Source organism: Tinamus guttatus, unplaced genomic scaffold (assembly GCF_059628265.1).
Source record: "Tinamus guttatus ecotype Peru unplaced genomic scaffold, ASM5962826v1 Tinamus_guttatus_pri_ptg000213l, whole genome shotgun sequence".
Lineage (NCBI taxonomy): Eukaryota > Metazoa > Chordata > Aves > Tinamiformes > Tinamidae > Tinamus > Tinamus guttatus.
Window position 1 is genome coordinate 9,268,453 of NW_028288747.1, and position 15,607 is coordinate 9,284,059.

At 41.6% G+C, this 15,607-nt stretch overlaps 1 protein-coding gene across 1 annotated transcript in view; it reads left to right on the top strand.

Annotated features, from left to right (window-relative positions):
* The window catches only part of SCFD2 (sec1 family domain containing 2), a 179,356-nt gene that overhangs the window by 150,692 nt on the left and 13,057 nt on the right, over nucleotides 1-15,607 (top strand). Inside the window, exon 6 of the mRNA XM_088524794.1 lies at nucleotides 13,746-13,891. Within this exon, the coding sequence (XP_088380920.1) occupies nucleotides 13,746-13,891 (146 nt within the window). The remainder of the gene's footprint in view (nucleotides 1-13,745; nucleotides 13,892-15,607) is intronic.

Below are 15,607 nucleotides of genomic sequence, written 5' to 3' on the forward strand. Positions count from 1 at the left end.
TGTGCAGCATCTGTTGTAAACAGCATTTTAATTGCCTAAGAGAAAGTAGCAATAAAGTATATGGGTAAGCTTTGCCTTTATCTTTAGTCTTAGTCTTTTTATTGCTTGGAAATGTGAACATTTTATTACTCTGTGATAGTTCACATCCAAGGTAAATGTTTATTGATGCATGGAGATTACTGTGTCACTTTTGCTTTTACACCTGAATACCAAAGGTGAATTTATCTAACAGAAAACATCCTTGTTCTGCTGCCTAGCTGTTTGCTCTGAAAGCTAAAAATGATATATTTGTCTGTAGCTTTTTGCGTGTTTCTCACCAAAATATCTGTGATGGAAAAACACCCTGTGCGCACAGCCAGGTGCTGTGGCTGGGTTTCTTGGGCATGCACAGGGATGCTCTGATTGCTTTTACTGTGTCCCGCTCCACCGGCAAGGCTTGATGGAAGCAGGGAGAAGGATGGAGAGAAGAGCTTCCAAGGAGCAGGTGGGCACAGAGTCAGGATCCCAGGGAACATCCTGTCGTTCGGTGCCATGTTTTCAGGCAAGCTGTGTGGAAAAATAAGGCTTAGAGCCTACTGGTTTCCCATGCAGTGTATCGTTTTGTTTGTGTTATGACTAATGAGGCTTGGAATTTGAGTAGGGAGATGCCTATCAACCAAAACCCTTCTGAAGGAGCAGTTCTTGGCCTTTTCCTCCTCCCTCGTTAGACGTGTTGGCATGCGTGGCACTTGTTGGGCAGCAAGGAGGATTCATAGCTTCAGAGGGAGGGTCAGTCACTCAGAGACATCTGGTCTAGTCCTGAAGCACTTCTGGGAAGTTCCCAGCACTGAAACGCCTGTACTCGCCCCACACCCGCAGGGAGAGCAGGCAGGCCTGGAGGCTGGCTCGCTGTGCAGCCAGGGGATAGCGAGAGCTTTATAAAAGCTGACAGCTTTATGTTAAACACAGAGGAACAGAAAGACCAGTTCTGAGCGCCAACGTGTGTGGTTCCCTGCAGCACAGGCCGAGTCTTCATAGAGAGGGTTTCACTGCCGCCTTCCACCAGGCAGATGGGGACAAGCAGCAGTAGTACTTTTGTCCAGGTTGCCTTCTGCACTTCTCTTTCCATATAAATAAATCTGGAGCCAATAATGATAATTTTGAATAAACAACACCTGCACAGTTGAGCTTCTCCAATTCCACACTTTACCTGTTTGCCTTCTTTCCATTTCCTTTGTGAAAGCAAAAACATCCATTTTTCAGTAATAACCAGCATGACATAAGGAACTGATGGCCAAGTCCCATGCACCAGAAACTCTCAAAAGTTACAGAAGGCAGGCAAGCAGACAGGGGTTGATTTTTATGCACCCATGCTGCAGACACACTTCTCTGAAGAAGACAGGTAAAGAGACACCAGCAAAAGAGGAGCAGGGCTCCGAGGGGTGCTGGTTGTGCTGTTCTGTTTTCAAAGCTCTCGCTGCTGCCGCTCAAAAATTACATGAAGCAAAAGGGAGGTGAGGTGGTGATGGATCAGCAACCAAGGCAGCATCTCCATCTCACGATGGCCATCAGCTCTCTGAGAAAGCTGAAGACCAAGTTAGGTCAGTGGCAAAACCAGAGGGGAGCATATTAGTTATAGTTTATCTATCTGATGTGGGATTTTTTTTTCTTTTTTATTTTTTCCTTTTTTTTTTTGATGGATTCCTGAAGTTTTCTTTCACCAGTCTCAGTAGTTTTTTGCCTAAAAGAGTAAAAGTGTTGAAAATGAGTCCATTCTTCTGGTTTCAAAGCCTGCATGAAATTGTGAGGCTTCTTTCCTTCTTTTTATACAAGTAGGAACTGTAGAGGGAGCTTTAAACAACCATCATGAACACAGTGTTAATTACAGCTAATAGCAAGTGAGGCAATCTAAAACTGTGAACAATTCGATCAGACTCTGTCAGCTGGTTTTGAACACTAGAAAAAAAAAAAAAGCTGTAGACGTGATTTTTCACAAGGTCACGTTCACAATTACATACAGTTCTGACATGCTCTCAAGTTATTTATCAGATAAGCAGTCACAGGCTGGTATAAGGACTTCATGAACAAAACCAGTGGTTATTTTCTCCTTCTGAAAGGAAACACGGTTGTGGTGGAAGTCTCAGCAACGTGCACACAAGAGTTAATAAGAAAGGTTGCTGTCCTGAAATGCAGATGTCTAATGTGTTACGGTGAAGGTTGGCCCATCTTTACTAAATGTTGATTGATAAGGAAGCAAGTGATGGTATTTGTACACTCGGACATCAGACCCATGAGCAGCCAGCCTTTCAGAGGACTCAGCTGATGCTCTGCAGGGCTGTCCCAAAGAGGAGTATCCATGTGAGTAAATCTACATCCGTTGATCATTTGGAGAACCTATTTGCTCGGGGGAATGATTATTCATATAATAGGAATATGCATGGACATCCTGCAGATGACAGTCTGCCCCATAAGCCCTGGTAAGATGGAGCTCCTCGGAGCAGCGTCCCCGGCGGCCGTGCGTAGCGCGGTGCACGTCAGCCCTCGCAGCGCTTCCAAATTACTGTTGTCAGCCCTTCAGGCTCGGCTGGTGGTTTGCTTTCGCTAATCTGTTTCCTAATGAAAAAAAATGCGGCTAATATTGAAATTGCATGTGCTCTTTCATAGTTAGGCAAGCACAATTTAATGAAAAATTCCCTTGCTTCTGCAGTGTATATGAAGCATAAATCAAGTTGTCCTTTATTCTTTCGGGCAGAATAAATAAGCAGGTGTTGAAACTTGACTACAAGATTATTAGTGTTTTTCATTTTTTCTTTCTCCTGGAAACAAGAACAATTTATATTAAATGGAAAGGATTACAAATCCTATGCATTTTCTATTGATTGTTTTTTTTTTTTTCAAACCTGCAATAAAAGCCCTGTTATGACCAATGCATACATAATTTTCTATTTTTTTAAGACAGAAAATGTTAATTTTTAAGGGCTACAAGAGAAAATAAAACATTATAGACCAACTCCACAAGCTGCTCAAGTGTTTGTTAAATAAAATAGCACAATTATTTCTGATTTAAACTGAATAGTTTACACTGTTTCAACAAAGCCCTTAAATATTGGCCTGACTTCATCCCATCACACCTTTTAGTTGGATGTGTGTTTACATGTTCTTCTGAACTGAGGTCTCTGTCAGCATCTTTTTAATTGATTGCACATATGAATTATTATCTGTTTTATGAATACGAGTTTATTCTGATTATTACTCCAGGGTATTTCCTCCCTCTGCACATGTGTTTGCAGTTTGCACTGCAGTTCTTTTCCTTCATTAATTGGCACTAGAGCCCTTCTCAGTTAACAGATATGTTGTACAAATTGTCATCTGCTGGTTGTTTTTTTGTGAGACATAACAGGAATCTGCAGGGTCTTTGGTAAGCTGCAACAAGCAGGGGATTAGAACAGGACTTGTAATGTAGTTCTTCATACTATGGATTATGCAAATATGCAATGTTGGTCCATCTTCCCATAAAATGGTCTTTCTTTCCTCTTTCACATCCTTTCTCAAGCCCCATTTTGTTTTGTTTCTCAGTTAACCTCTTCTCTGTACTGCCTGTGTCTTGTCTCCAGTATAATTGTAATTTCCATTGAAAAATTAACACAGTGTGGGATAATTCATGCCGTACTTTTTAACCTGCATTCTTTTTTTGTTTTATTATTGTTCTTTCTGCCAGTTCATTTAACTTTGTTGCCTTTTCTTGTTTATGTGCAGATTGTTAGATGTTTGGACTGGCCCATATTCTTTTGAACTCTACAAAGTGCAATGCACAGTTTTAATGTATTATAAGAGCAGATTAATATAGAAAGGCTTTTATGTCATTTAGGTGAGTCAGTGTTATCTGCTTTCATAAAAGAAAAAAAATCTTCCATGAAGGCACTTTTTATAGGATGTTATTCTAGCTTAGATGGGAAACATTCCCAAAAGAAGAGAAGAAGAAGCTCTATCTGTTGTGACAGTACTCCAGTGGTGATTTTAAATAAGATATTCTTTCAGTAGGTGATGAAAAATATAAACAACTGCTTAAACAAAAGCTGGAGAGAGAAATTTGTCATATTTCTGACTCAAAATGTGATACTGCTATTACATAGCTATTTTCATGAGGTTCATGAAGAGCAAACACCTCTGCAAAATATGTTTTTCCTAATCTTATTGGAGACGTAATGCTTATCCCAATACCATACTCACCCACGCTGTAGGCTGAACCATGATCTACCTTTTTATCCAGACAGAAAGCTTTCTAATATCAAATTCTGACAAAGTGACAGTTCAGCTTGTTTTTAGACTAGAAACAAATTGTTCGTGATTCATATCTTCAAAAATTGGCCCAGGCGTTCCAAGTCCACGTGTGTAATGTTGTGCTTTTGGAACAGAGCTAATTGTAAAAACGGTAACTGTTTTTCTCTGTATATTCTGCAGAGGAACATCTGACAAACACTAAAATCGGTCATTTTTTGGCAGATCCATACAGCACCTTGCCAGTGCCAGATTTCACTCTCCGGAGTGCTTAAACACATTAAAACACAATGTCCCCGAAGGTCAGAGGTCTCAATAGCTCCAACAAGAGCTGCGAGTATCAAAAACACAAAAACTTTGAGGATTCCAGTTTCTAGTCCTTGTTGGCCACCTGCCTTTGGTCACACATGACTTGCAGTGCAGTAAGTTGTCATTCGGGTGCGATTAAAGACTTCGGCATGGAGAGGTGGGGCCGTTGCTTTCAATATTATGGTTCTTTTTTGTTATGCAGTGAAGCCCTCTCCCATAAATATTTCCACTCCTTTTCTCTGAAAATTGTTATATGTCACTTATTTGCAGGACAGAAAAGCTGCTCTGGCTCCTACCCTACTCCAGCCCCAAAGACCATGCAGTACCAACGCGAGTTGTTTGGTGGAAGTGAGGGAGAAAGGGTTATACAGTCCGCCACATAGGAAACTGTGCTCTTTAATGCGTGGTTTAGGAGGAGGAGAGGCCTTCCGTCCCCCTCGACGCACATGCAGCCTCAGAGATTTGCAGCTTGGCTTCCCCTTCTCATCCGCTTATGCCCCGCGCGGTGCCGTGGTTAGTATTCCTTATCCTTCCCTTAATGTGCTTATTCCGATCTGATCATGGAGTTACTTTTTTGTCCAGGCAATAGCAAGAGCAGATGGAGCCAGCTACGTTATGTGCTGGGCTGGCACGTGGCACCGGGCAGCTCCTGCCCAGAGGAGCAGAGACTCGCAGGAGGCAATAAAATGAATAACAGAAAGTATTTCCGTGGGCGTCAGAGTTGCAACCAGTCAGCAGTTGGATGGTTGTGCACTAATTCCTGCCCTTGTCAGCTGTGCTGAAGTCAGTAGGACCCCGTGCGAAGGCAACGTGAGGCCTCAGCTCATTGCCCGTGTGCGTGATCCGGCTTAATCCAGCGGCAGAGCCGAGAGCTGAACCTGCACCAGAGCTGCTATTCGGTGCTTTAAAGACCATCTGCCTACTCCGTGACCATAAACCTACAAACCTTGCTAGAAATTTAGCTGCAAGATGTGAATATTCATGTGTTACTAACATAATACTGCGAATATATATGTCTTGCCAGTGTCAGCAAAATATGTTTTGAAAGACAGCCCTATAAGATACTTTACTGAAATCTGGATCAAAACCCAGTGGAATAATTGACATGAAATGTCAACTTATGCTAGGTGTTACTTTTGGTTACAATCACTTTGCATATTTACTTAAAAATTAATAATTTTTTACTGGAGCATTACTAGGGAAACAGGACTTCTCATGAATTTGAGGATGCTAAAATAAAGCTGAAGCTGTTCTGGCTGAATTTCAGTTGGATTTAAGCATATGGTTAAGTACAGCTGAATGCTTTCTGAGTTCAAGCTTTCAGAAGAGAGCACTGTGTGCAGCTCTAGCAATAGATTTTTCTTCTGAGATTGCAGTTAAGTGATAAAATAATGCCAGAGAATAGTGGTGGCCATGTAGAACATTATTGTTTTGCATTTTCTGTTCTGTCATAATCATGCTGAACATGGCATTTATTCTTTCTTTCATTTCTCTTCCTGCTTAGTACTGTGGCATGAACAGAATAGAATATAACATGTATCCAAAATGGTGTATCAGGGATAGATTTGCATGTGTCAATTTCAAATATTATGAAAACTGGCATTCTGTGGTACTTCTTTTTATGTAGTATCCCCCTTTCCTACTACCATCAACAGAGAGCACAGAATTGGCATTCAGCTTTTAGCTTTTTTGTGTTCTCTCTTCTGGAAAATGACCTTTTAGTGTCTTGACTAATGCTTAATCCTTTTACAGTTTCATTTAAATTTTCTTGTGTAAGCTTTGTCTTCCTATTCTTTTTAAGAGAAACAAAAATTCTGGGCATAGTTATAAATTTAAAGCAAAAGGTGCTTAAGGGATGTATCATAATTCTATTAATGTGGATGAGGGGAAAATCAAAATTGCAGTTATTATCTCTCATTAAGTAAAGCCCATTGAATGCAGCCTAACTGCCTGTTATCCTTGTCAGTTCTTAGATGGCTTTTCACCTCTTCTGTAGTGTACTGGGTAGAGAGACCTTTTTGAACAGAGGACTATGCTTAGCATTAAAATGTCATTATTTTTGTCCTCCTGTTAAAAATACTGCTTTATTTCAGGAGCTAAGTAGATTACAGTTGTTAATTTTAATTGTGACCTTATGTTTCCACATGTTTATGTTATATGTTATGTGTAAAGCTGCCTTCACCAATTTAAGGACACCCTGAGTTCAGCTTCAGCTCAGAATTTAAATTGGGAAAGAAAATCTCTCTTACAAATTTTTCCATAGCCATCATTTTTAGAGCCATAAGTTGAGATGGTTTTGTGCATTTTTAAAAAATTCCAAGTAGAATAGTTGTTTTCAAAAGGAAATATTTCCCAATTATTTTTGCAAGCCTGACTTAGCATTATAAAAATCATACAGCCAATTGTTTGAATTGACTTTGAATGCAAAAAACCTTGATCGTATGTTCAAGTGTGCATTGATCATTCTGTACCTGTCCAAGGTACAGAAGATGGAAAAATCAAACAGAAACAGTGAAAGATATATTTTACTTCTTAGATTGTTTTTTTTTAAAAAAAAAAAGATTCCTTGTAATCGGTATAAATAAGAAAACACTTAGAAAATAAGAACAATTACAAATCTTGCCGTATTTTCTCTAAGTTCTCTTGCTATGAGGTCTGGCGCAGAGAGATGACAGAGAGCAGAGGTGGCAGGAACTCCGAAGGGGACGAGCCGGAGCACTCGCGCCCGTAGCGTGTCCTCCCTTCTGGGACACGCTGGCCCAGGAGGCTGGTGCTCTCTGTGCACTTGTGGAGTGGGGTTTTCGTAGAGTTTTGTGTCACTTTCTGTTACATGGAGTTTTATTAAGTTTTTGCAGGAACGTTATTGAGAAGCCTTTTTAGAGTCACAGAGTATTTACCATAGCTTTATTAACATTCTGAAAATGTGTGGTTTTTTAATTAAGAAAGGACTGCTTGAGGGAGGAACTGAATTGTTCCCTAATGAATTTCTTTCAAAAAGCACATCTGAACATAACTTAAGTTCTTCCTGCAATTAATTTATGTAATTTATTCTAGTAAGCACTACAGTTTTCCCCATAATTGTTCATTGAATTGACAGGTTTAATTCCATGTAACATGAGAGCCTCCAGTAACTGAGTTTGCAGTACTTCATAAAAGTTAATATTACATGCTGTGCTATTGAATTTTGGCAAGAGGAAGGCAATAAAATAGTCCTGTAAAATAGAGATGTCCAAGAGACAAATATTGAAGCCAATATTTGAAAATGACTCTCATAAAAGTTAGGTCTGAAGTCCGTATTTAATCAGGCAGGTTAGTGGCCAGCTTTTGGCAAGGGCAGGATGCCCACAGGCCTCGGCACAGGGCGCTGAGCAGAGCGCTCCGCCGCGCACGCAGCTTCTAGCTCACGTGCGAGCGAAGGGACTGCTCGCACTCACACCATCCGCTTCAGGAGCCTCAGCGGTTCCTTGCAAGCCAAAAAGCAGTTTCAAGAATCGATTCCAAGACTTGAGGCCTACAGCCTTTCCGGCCACATCGCTGGCTCTTAGCCCAAGCAGAAGGTGGCCTAAGTATGGACCGGTTCATGTTGGCCAGAGCTGTGGCACATCGGTCTGCGTGGCCTGAGGAGCTCGGTGCCCCACAGCCAACCACCCAACACTGGTTGTGCCGTGGTCCTGTGTGAGCCCCAGGGATCCCAGGATGTGTCCCCCGTCCTAAAAATGGATGTTCCCTTCGCCCAAACGGCGAGAGGGGTGGATGGGTGCTGGCTGCCAGATGCGCAAGAGCGATCCCTGGATGGTCAGTGATGCTAGAATTTGGACATCTATTTAGGAGCTTAAGTGGAGACTTAGGCTTCTAAGTTTAACCACTCCAGAAAACATTTGTGACCTTTCTCTCAAATAGGAGATGTTTGTCACGATTAAAATAAACTTCAAATTGCCCCTTTGCCAGTCACAATACTAGCTTTGGCGGTTCCTTCGGCAGCAGCTCAGCTGCTCCTCTCCTCCCGTCGCAGTAACCGTATCCATGCCACCCCGCTCGGTGCTCCATGCTGGGGGCTGCCCGGAGAGGTCCTGCACACTGCTTTGTTGTGATTCCCCATGTGCCAATCGGATTGAAAGGGACATTTATAGAAGCGTGGAGCTGGCCGCCTCTGCTTCGCGGCTTCGGAATAAATCCCTGTGATTTATTCTGAAGTTGCAGAATTCAGCTGGAATCTTGCATGTGACCCTCGGGCTGCAAGTGGATTCAAAGCAGCCCTCGCTAATCATCAGGGGAGAAAAACATTCTGTTTTGGTTTTTAACATCATATCCATTTTCCTTCCCTTTTCTCCACAGTCCTCTCCAGGGCCTGGGGCTTTCTGACTTTCTTGCTGCCTGTGGGCCGTCAGGCTTTCCGTTTGCTCCTCGCCGAGAGCTGGGAGCGCAGGGAAGCTCCTGCCCCGCTGGCTCGGTGCGCGGTTTCGCCGGGGATGCTGAGGGCAGGATGGGTGCCAGCGGGCCCCTCCAGCCCGCGCGGTGCAGAAGGGAAGGTGCTGCTGGGTGACCATCGCAGACACGGCCGTGTCCCCAAGGCTGCTCAACAGCCTCGCCTGATCCCCCGGGTCAGAATAGAGCAAAACCTAATTTTTCTCTTTCTGCTTGTATCCCAGTGTATTATTACAGTAAGCTTATTTTAAGTACTCTTGCATTTTCGCCCTGTCCTGCCTTGCCCAGCAGTGTCATGTTTGGTTACCCACCTTCTCTTTTTGACCAAATAGAGAGTTGGATTTAATACGAGCCAGCCTTAAGAATGAAGATTGAAATGCGTGACAGATCCATCAGGATGAAAAATGCCAGGAGATGCACAAATGCCACCCCCGTTTTGGTTGCTACACTTTTCTCTTGCAAAAAACAACCATGATCTGTGTACCCATATGCACTCAGACCTACTTTTTATTTTCCTAACAACCTTGCATCAAAACTGTTATAAAACATATAGCTGCTAGAAAAAGAATGGCTTGTATGATGTAAAATATGTAAATAGAAAGTTTTCATTAGTTTAAAATCATAGTGCTGCCTTTATAGTTCTGACCCTCAGGGCACCCTATATTTCTGCTCTTTCTCTCTTTCACTGACAAGCAATTAACTCTGCATATCTACAAAATAACTTGTATAATAGGATCCTGATGCTGGATTTTATCTTCTTTTGAACATTAGTTTTCTGTTTCAGCCCATCCTTTAGTATGTGCTCCTATAACAGCTTAGCTGCTCTGCCAGTTCAGTGCCATAGTTCACAGGGCTTTTGTTGGATCATTTTTGCTAAATGGGCTATAGAGAAAGCCTAAGTTGCTGCTCGTGACAACCTTACAGTATAAACCAGAGTAATGCTGTAAACTTTCACCTTTCCTAAATGCTCAGCTTTGTATCGTGGCTGTTTTATGACATGTCTGAGAAGTAACAGAGACCTACACGAAGTGTTAATAATTATAATAGTGCTCTAGAGAAGGAGAGAGGGGGTTTTTCTGTAACACTTGGACCATTTATTGAAAGAGACAAAACACAGTAAAAGATTTTCAGAAATGTGGTTCTGAAATTCTTGATTTTTGCATTCAAGTGGGGAAAAAGCATGTTGCCCTGTATTATTATGGATCTCATGGGTTCGCAGGGTGCATTTCTCTGTGCCCACTTTCTAAAGTATGTTCTTTCTAATTTCAGAAATCTGTAGGAGATCTCTGCAATTCAGTTTCTAGAATCACCGTAGATTGTGGAAGAGCAACTCCAATCTCCTTTTTCAGGCTTCATGGGAAAATACCAAATTCATGTCATTCCTCATGTGATGGTCCTCATGTTTATGCTAATGTACAGCTTATGAGGAGATATGCTATCTCGGATCAAAAAGTCCAGAAGTTGGCCAAAAATGAGGGCCAGTGGTGTCATCCTGCTACTTGCCGAGTGGAGGTCATGAGAGTTTGAATCCGCAAGTTCAGTGCAAGTGGATGGAAAGAGAAAGAAACAATTTTGGAGAGATCAGGCCTCCCCTTACTGCAAAAGCTGATCATTTTCCTCTTAGGGTGTCCATCAGGATCTTGGGCATGTGGTTTAAAATCTTCAAGACCAGGAAATTAAGGGTGATTTTCTTTTCTGCACAACTGGGCTTCTTTAACACCGGTAGGAAAGCGGTACCCACAAATCTGCCCCTCGCGCGGCACAGCTCCTGCTCCCCCAGAAAAATATATCCTGGAGCTTTCAATGCCTGCAATTCTGTGCAGAGTAGTGAAAGTTTAGTTGGGCCAGGTGAGCTCTAGGGATGTTTTAATGGAGTCTGTGAGGATGTAGAGAATTAAAAATGGAAGTGTCAGCAGGTCGTGCTTGTACCAATTGGAAAATGAGCAGGAAAGATGGGTTTCAGAACTGCGATTCATTTCAGTCCTGTTAGAGTCACGTTCAGGACTGACCGTACTGCGTGCAAGGACAGTTTGCCCTGGCTCACAGGCTAGGGCCAGCTGTGCACGTTTCAGTGCATTTCTGTCTATAGAAGGGAAGTCTTACAGTGGAGAAGATCAAATGGAGAAAAGTATTGTTACGAACGTGTCTAAATCAACCTGATTCAACAAATATAGCAGATATTTGCGTCCACAAGCTTTCCATTTAACTTCATAGGCACAGAAAATAGAATATAAAATAAATGCACTGTAAACTTTTCTTGACTGCAAATTTAATAGGTGCTTAGTCTTGGTGTGGGCTGACAGAGTATGAGGTTTTAGGCAGAGGAGCAGGGTTCTGATTATGTAGTGGCACCTTGTTTTTTTAGAATCAAAGGTGCATCTTAAACATAAATGTTTTGCTCTGAGTTTTAAGCAATGAGAATGTATATCAATTCATGTTAAAGAATTCTAAGTATTCCTAAAATGAGGCCTTTTTAAATGTTTGTGTTTTAAAATGAGTGGAGGTTAGAGCAGCTCCCCACAAGAAGACTGTGTCTGCTGGGAACTGGAGTGGGAAGTGACAAGATAGTTTCAAGCTTCTTGCTAGAAAGGGTTTTGCCAAGATAAGGAAAGAGAGAGGGAGGGCAGCGGGGAGTGATGCCGGTAGGAGAAGAAAAATACATTTCTTTTAGTGAGAAAGATAACCGTAGGCCTAAGCAAAAGCCACTAAAATGGTCCAGGAATAAACAATAGAAAAGAACACAGGAAGTAAACGAAAGCAAACAGTGTGATTTTTACCTTGCCTGAACTTGTTCAACATAGGCAACACGCATTCACCAGCAAAACTAAACATTGCCAGTGTGCTTGGCCAAAAGCAATAGCTTTGTCTGATAGAGAACTGAAGAAAGCACAAAGATATAACTATTTATGTTAACTAGAGCTGCTTATCTCCAATGTGGCTAAAAAAGGGAAAGCTTGTCTCTCAAAGAGGATAAAAATTTAGTAACTCAATAATGAGACATGGTTCTTCCATTTTATTTTTCATTTGCAAAGTGCTGTATAAATCTTAACTATTAAAAATGCTCTGCCTCTGCATTGGAAGCTGACTTCCTGGTTTTCTCATGCTTTTTTTTTCCTTAAGTAGATTAAAAATACCATGCAATCTAAGATCATTTTTGAGTATTTTGCCTGTGCTAGTGAAAAATATAAACCATGATTTGTTAGCTCAGACTTTATTTATGGACCTCCTTTATCCCAGAAGGTGTTCAGTTTTCTTTTAGCTGCTGGACTGCATTCTCTTGAACATAAACCAGCACAAAACCGCTCACAGGAACAATCTCACTAATTATAATAGCACCGCTAATGTAATTACATTTATGGAGTGGGTTTATGAGCTGCAGGAGAGGGGTTTTGTGTCCCATACTTTTATCAATAACAGTCAGGTTCCTCTGGCAAATGAAAAACTAAACTTTGGTTAGTTAGAGTATCAGTTCACGCAGATCTAGCACACAGGTAACAAGAAAATTACTTCTTTCAATTATTCTGCATTCTTAAAAAAAAAAAGAAAGAAAGAAAATCAAGAGCCCTATCCAAAAACATGCATGAGAGCATCTGCCTGACAGTTAGAACAGGGCAGTCATTGAGGGCTGGATCATGTTCACGCCGCTGCTTTGCGGGACTTAAACCCTCTGTTCCTTGGTTTGATGTCACTCTGCACAAGTACAGGCATTTTTTTGTTCTGTTCAGCAGCTGGCAAGCTGACTGGTAGTCTTTCGACAAGTAGTGTTCAGTCAAATGAAAGCTCAGTGTCTAATCATAGTCTTGTAGGAATGGTTTCAGGCCTGTGGGAATTTGTATATATATATATATATGTATTTGCTGTAGAGAATGCAAATATACAAATGAAAATGATCCTGGTCATCTTACTCTGAGGATCACCCTGTAAACCTTGAAAATACTGCCTTTTTTGTTTTTTCTTTAGTGCATACAGATTATGGTGTCCATCAGTGGTAAAGCAAAGTTAGTTCAGAGTCACTCCCTCCTTCCCCATCCTCCTCAAAAAAGCCCTTTTCAAGGACCACCTCTAATTTCTGTTTTCCATCTCAGGCTCAGTTCCTGCAGCCAGGAGGTGCTGGGATCTGATATTTGTCAGGAGACTTCTGCATCTGCGCAAACATAAAAATATGCGGGTGCAGGACCTATTGCAAGATTGGAGGTCTCTAACTTGAGCAATTCTCAAACATAGCAAATCAACTGTGAAAGTGCAGTTTCTCCTCATCTGTACAATGTAGGGCCTGTATTGAGATGGACAGAGTCAAGGGTGGGAATTTCTCCTCGCCAAAGCCCTGCCTGGCACGCTGGAGGGGTCATTCACCTGTTTCTGCGGATGGAGTTCGGGTTAAGCCTCAAGGTCTCAGTGGACGTCACACATCTTAGCAGAACCGCTTTGGGCAAATGCATCAAAAATAATATTGTGTGACTTTGAGGGAGAACAAGTCACCGTGCACCTCTGCAAGTGCCATATGCTGCACATTACGAATGTGACGTGCTATTTGGTTCACTTTGTTTGCCATGCAGGGCTTGGGGCTTCTTGCTTAGCTGCAGGGACTGGTGCCATGCTGAGGACCTGCTGTATAATAAACAACCGAGTTTCTAGAATCTAACAAGATTAAGCTAATTTACCATTTCCTCCTAGTTATCCTGTGCCTGCTGCTTATTATCTAAGCCCTTGGAAGGTTTTCACCCGCTCAGCTCCGTGTTCCTTTGTTCCTGCAGGCTGTGATTCATCTCAGAAGCTGGCACCTCAGAAGGCCGCAGGGGCAGTGGACGGTATCTTCGAGTCCCTCAGGGAGATTGCGAGAGCTCGAGTGCACATGAAACAGTTTAACTCCATCCATAACCCAGGCAGCAACACCCACCAGGCAAGTAGATCTTTATTTTTTCCCCGTGTTTATGTTATTTCTCCAGGACACTGCCAAAATGACACCTCCACCAATAGGGCTGATTTTGCTTATGTACTGATCCCAGATGTGTCCTGCCCACGTGGAATGTATTTGTGTATAAATCCTCTAATCGACCTAATCATCAAGAACTTCCTGAAGTCCTGAAGCCAAACATAGGCATATTGCTGTCAAAGTTAATCAAGAATTTGTCTGAGGAAGAAATCTGGGATTTGCTTCGGAGCACAGTGATATGATACAAATGTCTGTATCCTGCCTGAAAGCCAGAACTAGGTCAGGACTCTGCTGGACTGAGATTCCTCATGACAGATGAAGGCAGCAGGCCTGCATTCAGACAGCAGTGGTTTTTAAGTCTTCTCCATAACTATGAGAGTTTATTCCCTTCTTAAGTAGGGGAAGAATGCAGGTTTTGATTATAAAAATAAATTACTATATCAGTACAGGTCACTAGGACTAAATTTACTCTGTTTTCCTATCTTTCCACTCTCCCCACAAGTGTTTGTAAGTTAAGAATAGAGACTTTTCCAATGGAAAGTAAATACTGTGACTTACAGAGACTTTAAAACTTGATTTCATCCTTGAGCCAAAAAATAATCCTTCCAAGCTCTTAAGTATGCTATAGACCAGCAAAGGGATATAGTTCAAATTAAGCAGTGCTTGTAACAACAGGAGCCAGAAGTGTTGCAAATAGCACTGGAAAGCTAAGGTAAGGAAAACCTGTTATTGAAGTCTCTTGGCACATCTGACCAGTCTGATGTCTAAAATGGGGAAAATTGTATAACATTTAATACAGTTCAGTGTGGGGGCAGTCAGATAATGAGAACATGCCTTATAAAAGTTTCCTGGAAATGTAATTAGCATCGTTGTATTCTTTGGATGTAACTTGGGTTTGTTTGCTTAGGGCAAAGTGCTGGAACGCATCAAAGGTTTAATTATCTTGAATATGACCAACAGCCAAGGGCTGTTCAGGGGTTTTAGAGTAGCTGGAAAAAGCAGGCAGCTTATTTGTTTTCTGCCATAGATCTCTCTGATAATCTCTCTAATGGGCAGAGCATCATATGCGCCAAGTTAGCCCATATGAAGAACTGCCCTTCCCATGAGCATCTGGATCCCTGCCTGGAGAGGGGCTTTCCCACTCGCTCCGTCAGGAGCTGGGAAGCCTTCGTTTCTTCTGAAGAGAAAAAAAGTTTCCTGCCCTTAAGCAAGTAGGCAGAATTGAATGGCTTCTTAGAAGGCCTTTTCATAGCACTGAATTTTATATGTCTTACGTAAAAAGAGCTAATGAATTTTTACATCAGGATGCCAAATCAGTTAGTTAGTGACCATGCAAGAGGACGAGATTTGTTTTGTCCGGTATATTATAACTACTGTCCTTGGCCTTTCATTCTTGATCTTAGGTATATTCACCTCCTTCCTTCCTTTCTTCCTTGCTTTCTTTTTTCCTTTTCGAATTATCTGTGATAACTCATGTTTGAGGTATGTCTGATAACTTTCTAAATCGTAACTTTTAAATAGCTATTTTAAATGAAATTTGTGCTCTGCCAAAATTTAAATTTGATAATAGTATTATTGTGTGAGTTTGAAATCAGCATAGCTATTGGGAGTTGTATTTTTTACTTACTGATGATTAAATAGATGAATTTCAAGTCATAAAGGATTTTGAAAGTTTTTGAAAAA